The sequence below is a fragment of the Crinia signifera genome, chromosome 7 (genome assembly GCF_055691185.1).
Source record: "Crinia signifera chromosome 7, ASM5569118v1, whole genome shotgun sequence".
Classification (NCBI taxonomy): Eukaryota; Metazoa; Chordata; class Amphibia; order Anura; family Myobatrachidae; genus Crinia; species Crinia signifera.
The window spans coordinates 18,390,705-18,398,801 of NC_139223.1; the positions used below are offsets into that span (position 1 = coordinate 18,390,705).

At 49.3% G+C, this 8,097-nt stretch overlaps 1 protein-coding gene across 2 annotated transcripts in view; it reads left to right on the forward strand.

The window, feature by feature from the left end:
• The window catches only part of LOC146019889 (uncharacterized), a 94,825-nt gene extending 87,206 nt beyond the window's left edge, over window positions 1–7,619 (forward strand). For both annotated transcript variants that reach the window (XM_083152523.1, XM_083152524.1), the window contains 2 exons: window positions 775–885; window positions 5,779–7,619. In XM_083152523.1, coding sequence (XP_083008649.1) covers window positions 775–885; window positions 5,779–5,942 — 275 coding nt within the window. In that variant the 3' untranslated portion in view covers window positions 5,943–7,619. The remainder of the gene's footprint in view (window positions 1–774; window positions 886–5,778) is intronic.
• Window positions 7,620–8,097: the final 478 nt, after the last annotated feature.

Below are 8,097 nucleotides of genomic sequence, written 5' to 3' on the forward strand. Positions count from 1 at the left end.
CCTTCCCACTACACCATCAACTTTGAGACATAAACTGCAGGAGGTTTATGGTAAAAAGGGGTCTGCTGACACCCTCATTCCCAACCCGGGCTCATTGTCATTGTTATTGACTTATTACCACCAACTCTATTACAGAGTGAACATTTGTGCCCAAGGCAGCCACACCCCATTTATATTGTATTCTTATTTTTTATTTTTACCCCCACTCACTGTAGAGATATATTGTTACTACAATAAACAACTTTTCTTTACTTTCTGCCTTTGCATCTCTTATATATACTACTACCAACACACAATAGTTGAGCACTTAACTATCCTTCTTCTGTAGGTTACTAACACAGGAGTTCTGTTGAAAATTAGATGTTGCTATGGGCAACCAACCTGATTATATCTATTATCTGCTAGAGGGTGCTAAATAAATAAAGTAAAATCTTATTGGTTGCTATTTGCAACATCCCATCTGCTATAGAACTTTATAAACCCATAAATTCTCCACCCCACCACTCTCACAGCTCCCCCTCTCCATATCCAGCAAATTTGAAACAGATCAGTGTCCCTGCAAAAATTGCGATCACTTTCTGTTATGGCATCTTTTAGCACACAAAGGAGTAATTTGGTATATCAGTGGCCTCTAGTGGTCAGTGGTGGTAGTAGTTAGCTTTTTATATCTATCTGTATTCAGGGGACTGGTGTTAATGTCCAGCTTGTACACTGAGATGAGGTAAGTCCGTACAGTTCCATTATCTTATCTCCGGCCTGGTTTCCTCCTCACAGACACACACCAGGAATATCCGCCTCAGCATCATGAACACAATGTGAACCACTATGGGAGTCCTCCGTCACATTACATGGCTGCAGATTATAGTAAGACACCGACAGACACTGGTAAGTGCTGCAGCTCTGTACAAATGAAGATGAATAAAATCAGGGTCATTTATGAAGATTTGACGGCTTGCAGCCTAAACTCCCTGCGTTCGGTCATCTTCACTTGTTATGTTGCTGTTCGCTCTGACTGATGGGGAATAACGCGGCTGAGAGGGTAATGGCTGGGAGCAATGACCACCGGGGAGATGCTGACTAGGTGATAATTATGGACTAGATCTGGTCAGGGAGGACACAGTGACTGCAACCAATATAGATGCGACAGTGGCTGAGGTACATTTGGGTCTAGCTCGCCTTCAGGACTCTTTTAGGACATGGGAGGAAATCAAATTGGGAGCTAGGACGTTCACTAGGGTGCGATATGCCATGTGATTCGTGGTGAGGCCGGCGGTCTGCAGGCCACGGCTGGGAGAAGCTCTCCTAAAATGTTAGGACACAGTGCTATTGTTGTCTGCAGAGGGATACATAGGGATGACCAGCAGATGGGATGACGGCAGTCAGAATACCAACGCCAGCATCCTGAAGAAGAGAATCCCCAGCTGTGCCCCCCCAACCCTAAACTCCGCCCCCTGCAGCCTGGTCCTAACACTCCCCTTCACGCAGCCTGAACTTCACCCTCCCACCTCTGCTGCCTGACCCTCATCCTCCCACCTCTGCAGCCTAACCCTCACCCTCCCACCTCCGCAGCCTGACCCTATCCCTCCCACCTCTGCAGCCTGACCCTATCCCTCCCACCTCTGCAGCCTGACCCTATCCCTCCCACCTCTACAGCCTGACCCTAACCTTCCCAACTCTGCAGCCTGACCCGCCCACCTCTGCAGCCTGACCCCCACACCTCTACAGGCTGACTCTCACCCTCCCACCTCTGCAACCTGACCCTAACCTGCCCAACTCTGCAGCCTGACCCTGACCCTCCCACCTCTGCAGCCTGACCCTCACCCTCCCACCTCTGCAGCCTTACCCTCCCACCTCTACAGCCTGACCCTATCCCTCCTACCTCTGCAGCCTGACCCTAACCCTCCCACCACTGCATCCTGACCCTAACCCTCCCAACTCTGCTGCCTGACCCTATCCCTCCAACCTCTGCAGCCTAACTCTGGCCTTCCCACCTCTGTTGCCTGACCCTAACCCTCCCACCTCTGCAGCCTGACCCTATCCCTCCCACCTCTGCAGACTGACCCTAACCTTCCCAACTCTGCAGCCTGACCCTATCCCTCCCACCTCTGCAGCCTGACCCTATTCCTCCCACCTCTGCAGCCTGACCCTAACCTTCCCAACTCTGCAGCCTGACCCTATCCCTCCCACCACTGCAGCCTGACCCTATCCCTCCCACCTCTGCAACCTGACCCTCCCACCTCTGCAGGCTGACCCTCCCACCTCTACAGGCTGACTCTCACCCTCCCACCTCTGCAGCCTGACTCTAACCTTCCCAACTCTGCAGTCTGACCCTATCCCTCCCACCTCTGCAGCCTGACCCTATTCCTCCCACCTCTGCAGCCTGACCCTAACCTTCCCAACTCTGCAGCCTGACCCTATCCCTCCCACCACTGCAGCCTGACCCTATCCCTCCCACCTCTGCAACCTGACCCTCCCACCTCTGCAGGCTGACCCTCCCACCTCTACAGGCTGACTCTCACCCTCCCACCTCTGCAGCCTGACCCTAACCTTCCCAACTCTGCAGCCTGACCCTCCCACCTCTGTAGCCTGAACCATTCCCTCCCACCTCTGCTGCCTGACCCTGACCCTCCCACATCTGCAGCCTGACCCTAACCCTCCCACTTCTGCAGCCTTACCCTGACTCTCCCACCTCTGCAGCCTGACCCTGACCCTCCCACCTCTGTAGCCTGACCCTCCCACTTCTGCAGCCTTACCCTCACCCTCCCACCTCTACAGCCTGACCCTAACCCACCCACCTCTGCAGCCTGATCAGGGCTGATGTACTATCCGCAGTCTGCAGGATGATGTTACAGGAGCACACTGGGCCTGACAGCGCTTCTCTGGCCCCCCTCCCATTAATATGCATTCCTCCTGACAGGCATGTCTGCGCCCACTTTATATGGAGCAATAATAAGTTAAATTTCGCTGGGCGCTTGATCCCGTGATCAAGCGCCCAGCGAAACGTACGTCGGGACTTGCCGATCACGTGGTGCACACACGTGACCGGCGCACAGCTGACAGACGGGGACAGACCAGGAAACGAGCAACACGGCGGCTACTTGCGGCTCTCAGCGCACAAGATCCCAGGGACTAAGGTAACAGCTGGACGTGTCCAGCGGACCCCCACCCCTCATTACTACTTGTGCTGACAGCAAACCATGCTACATGCTATTCTACAGCTCCATTTGCCTGAACCAACTTCAGCAATTATAACTTATATCGCTGCCTGAGCACCTATCTGCTCACATACTGGTCTTTCCCATCGCAGTGAAGCAAAACACCCTTTTGTGTATCATCTATTTTTATTTTAATTTTTTGTATGTGACCAATGATTAAAACTCCCACAATCATTACCTATTCATTGGTAGTAACCTTGGGAAATATGAGGATCACACTGGGTCCATACTAAAATAATAAAAGCAGCGACTCTGTCTGCAGCTACCAGGTACTAACCTGATTGATACCAACCATAATTTTGCACATCGTTGAGACAAGATAAGGAATATCCAGTATGGTTGTAAACGTATATATTTTTTAATGATGTTCAAAATAAAGATCATGTTTTAAACAGGTGCAACAATAACCTTAAACCGCAGTCTGTAAGATAAGAGTGCCCCCACCCAGAGTATATCTTTCTTCTCCCTTCCTCCCTTGGAAACAGTATTTACATAATACTACCCATACTTAGGGGGCACCACTGGTGGTCCGATAGACAGACATCTCTAATTTATTAGATGTCTAGGACCAATGTATCCAATATAGGATCTTTCACCAGTTTTCTTGCAGACAACATAGATTAAATACCCACCAAAATTAACCACAGTGGGGTGTGACCACTGACCAGTGCGGAGACAACTCTCAATATCCCCCTTTCCCCTTCCCTTTTCCACTAGGTGTTTGATAAATGACAGGGGTTGGTTGGTACTTTATCTCTCTCTATCTAGTGTGGCAGAGTCAGCATTCCCCACATGAAGGTAATGTGGAGGATCCAGACCAGGTTTTGTTAGCAGTAGTAGAAGCCCAGGTGTAATCAGTAGCACCCAGGCTGTCCTGATTTAAGGCTTCCCATGGCATTGTCTGATGGCTCTCGATGGTGGACTATCTGCCCAAGTGATGGGGGTGTGGGTTAGACTAGGGACCATGGGAGCCTGTAAGGAATCTGATATGCCTGTATGCTACTGCCTGTGATACCAGCTGTATATGAACATCACCTGCTATGCTGCTAGATTATCATTATTATGTCCCTCTGTGAGTGGGCAGGTGGCGGGCATCAGGTGTTGCCCTGTACTTACTAATGAGAGGTCTATGGGTGGTAAAATGCCCCTACTGTATAGGCCATCAGATACCAGTTTAAGGAAAGTAGTACCCTTGGCTCTACCAATTTCCCCCCCCCCCCCCCCCCACCTCTGCTGTTCTGACCTCCTCGCTCTGTCTAGAAGTCATGACCATAATACAGGGTTGAAGCAGCCATATTGGGTCATAAATTACAAGGCATAGTTATCCTAGCACAAAATGACCATGTGAGGCGGCCATCTTGACGCAGATCATAGGTTATAATGTGTGAGGTAATGTGTGACGTAAGTAATATATGGCCACATTAAAGGTGGCTAATGTAATACGCAATGCGTAAGTGGATCCATGTGTTGTTCACCGGTTTGGCTGCCCGGCCACCTAGCTGCCATTGGTTACTCAGCCGTACAGATCAGACAGTGGGCCTGATTCATTCCTGATCGCTGCTGGCCAAATTTGCAGCGCAGCGTGATCACCGGATGAATGGTCACCAAGCTTGCGAATGGGTAGCTACTGACGCACCCTAGCGAAAAGCTGCAGATCCATTCGCAGCTCACTCACATGTAATGATTCCCCAGTGTGTGCAGCCTGCGCGTAGCCCAGGACTTACTCAGCGGCTGCGATAGAATCAGGCTGATCGGGGGCGGAGCTAATGTCACATGACTTCCCCTCACACACCTGGCCACGCCTGCGTATTACCTGACACTCCCAGATAACAGCCGCTCACCATGTAATGATTCCCCAGTGTGTGCAGTCTGTGCGTAGCCCAGGACTTACTCAGCGGCTGTGAGTGAATCAGGCTGATCGTTACCGGAGCTGACGTCACATACTCTCCCCTAAAACGCCTGGGCGCTCCCGCATTTTCCCTCACACTCCCAGAAATAGGGGTTTCCTGTTAAAGAAGTAGCAGGATTTCATTGTATGGTGGCCTTTTGTATGCGTATTACATGTGGTACGCTTGCGTGGTCATTGGACAATCGGCCGATGAGCTCAACGCTCTGACCCAACAATGCTAACCACTGTGCTACTACATTGCCCCATGACCAAGCTCATTATAAACCAGAACCTCTTAGTTATCTCTAAGGTCTAGCTCTGACCTGCATGTTACCCTCAGTCCTGCCTAATTGTGCCCCTACACAGCTGCTGCTTGGAGATCCCCACCAGTCCTTGTTAGAACCCTCCTCTGGTCCTTACATGTACATACCTGCTGTAGGAACCCCCCTCTGTGATAGTAACCATGCCCTTACTACCAGGGCCACCGAGAGTAAGCATGGGACCAGGTACTGAGGGAGGAGTTGTCCAAGACAGCCAATCATTGTCGTTCTTTCTAAATGACAGCTAGAAGCTTATTGGTTGCTTTTTGATACATCCCCCTTTAGTATGTTGCTGCTAGTTCTGTGATTGTCACTGTATAGACCTGACCTGTAATCCTGTCTTCTGTACCTATAGGGCTACCAGAACCCAGAGAAGAAGAAGATGATATGGACATCGACAGCAGCAGTGACCTTGTTATGTCACCTGTCCCTGTGACCTGTCCTGTACATCTGTGGGACCCTGTGTGTGAAACTGTCCCTTTAGAATCTTCCCCAATATCTTTTACACTCAATCATTAATAAATGCCCTAATCCCAGTCTCCACAATTCAGGTGGCATTTACGTTATTTCACCCTGATTTTCACATTAATCCTCTATTACCCACTAATACTGTAAGTTCATTCTTATTGATTTCAAATGATAGTCATAAAATGACATAAAGCCTTGATGATCTAGAACAGGGTTTCTCAAACTCGGTCACGCAGTTCATGTTTTCCAGGTAACCCGACAGACTCATTACTGACTGACACACTTTAAAAGATCCACAGGTGGAGCTAATTATGTCACTTGTGATTCTGTGAGGAGACCTGCAAAACATGCACTGTGTGGGGTCCTGAGGACCGACTTTGAGAACCTGTGTTCTAGAATAATTTGCTTGACTTATGTCCAACAGCAGAGAAACAATTCCAGCCAGACTATGGGTCCTGCGATGGACTCATCTGAGCCTCAGGCTCCCATAGGCTGTAATCTGGCCAACAGCACCCTCTAACCATGCTCTGTGTAAATGCTCCGCCTTGCTTATTACTGGGTGTCCGCCATTGTAGATTGTTTATAATGGCAGTGATAAGCAGACATTGTGTGTAATGTAAAGTATCTGCTTGTTTAGGGGGTTTGGTCATTAATAACGGACACTCGGCAAAGCTGACTTACAGTAATATCCAACTCCCTGCAAGGAGCGGAGGTAGATACCAAAACGGGAGCAATGCAACATTGCTTGGGGGATGGGCAACAGATCAGATAATCAGTAAATGCAGGGGTGTTTTTAGAGAAGAGGGGGGCAGTATGCAGCCCCCTCCTCTCTGCCAGAAGTGCTGTAGGGTCAGAGAGCTCTGCAAAAATGGTGCAGCGCCATTTTCTCTGATTTTTACAGCGCTACTGCCTCAGTGTGGGGCTCCGGAGGGGTAATTATTCAAGAAATGGGTGTGCTGTGGGCCCCCCTGGAACTTGGGGGCTTGTGTGTTCGGCGCACACTGCACTTATTGTAATTACAGCGGTGAGTGAACGATACAACTGTGAAGTCTGACAAGTGTTGGTGCACTTGTGGAAACTGGGGTCTTGCATGCGTTTGTAGGAACTGGCATCCGCAAGGGAATCTGAAAACGGGGAGGGGGATGCGGGAACCAACATCGTCTTGGGGTGGTAAAGGTTCCCAGTGTCAAGTTAGGGCCCCATACTGCTGTATGGGGGCAGGATGTCCAATCCGCACTGAAAGGTAACCAGGAGATATCCACCATATGTTACCTTTCTAATGATTGGCCAGTTACTTAATTTTTCCCAAAAAAAATTAAAAAAAGAAAGCGAATATGTTATTTTTCACCTCACTATATACAAATATATCTAGATATCTCATTTTCTCTCTCTCTATTACATGTTGAAATATAGATATTGTTATATTCTAACGAACGGTCTATAGAGTTCAGTGTTATTTCACAGACTACCTTGTTATTTGCTGCCTATGCCAATTGTTTTATAATAAAACCTTTATTAACTGCACTATAGACCGTATGTCTCAGTTGTACGTATTGGTACATGTATCGCTTCCTGTTACATACCGGTACTATGTAACGCTGACCAGGAGGAGTGTTACGCAGCTGACCGGGGCACACAGACTTAGGGCCTTATTTTGGTTTGATCGCTCCCCCGCGTTCGCACGGGGGAGCGATGTTTTGTGTCTCCGCATGTGCAGATGCCAGGTGCGGAAGGGTGCAGCAAACTGCAAGTTCGCCATCCCATTCGCACCCAACCGTGCGGGCGGAGGCGGGAGGACACGTCCATGGGAACGGCCAGCATTTCATGGTGGTAGTTCCCATGGAAGAGGCAGTGACGCGGCTGTCCGCCCTGTTCTTGCACAGGACACATACAAAGCTAAGGCACCGGAGAGTGTCTTAGTTTTACGTGTACGCTCCAAATCATGCGATGGTCAGCAACCAGCAAATTATTTGGTTCACCCACACAAGGCTGCGAATGGATATTTATGCAAAACAAAATTTCACAGTCATGTGGGTGAATTCGACGTGCGAGGGGCGGGGGCGACTGGACGAGCGGCGTTAAAATCACACGCAGCTATGCAAACTTTGCAGCGCTGTATGTGAACCAGAATAAGGTCCTATGTCTCAGTTGTACTTATTGGTTTATGTTACATACAGTGAGCCAGATTCTCTAAGCTTCAAATGTG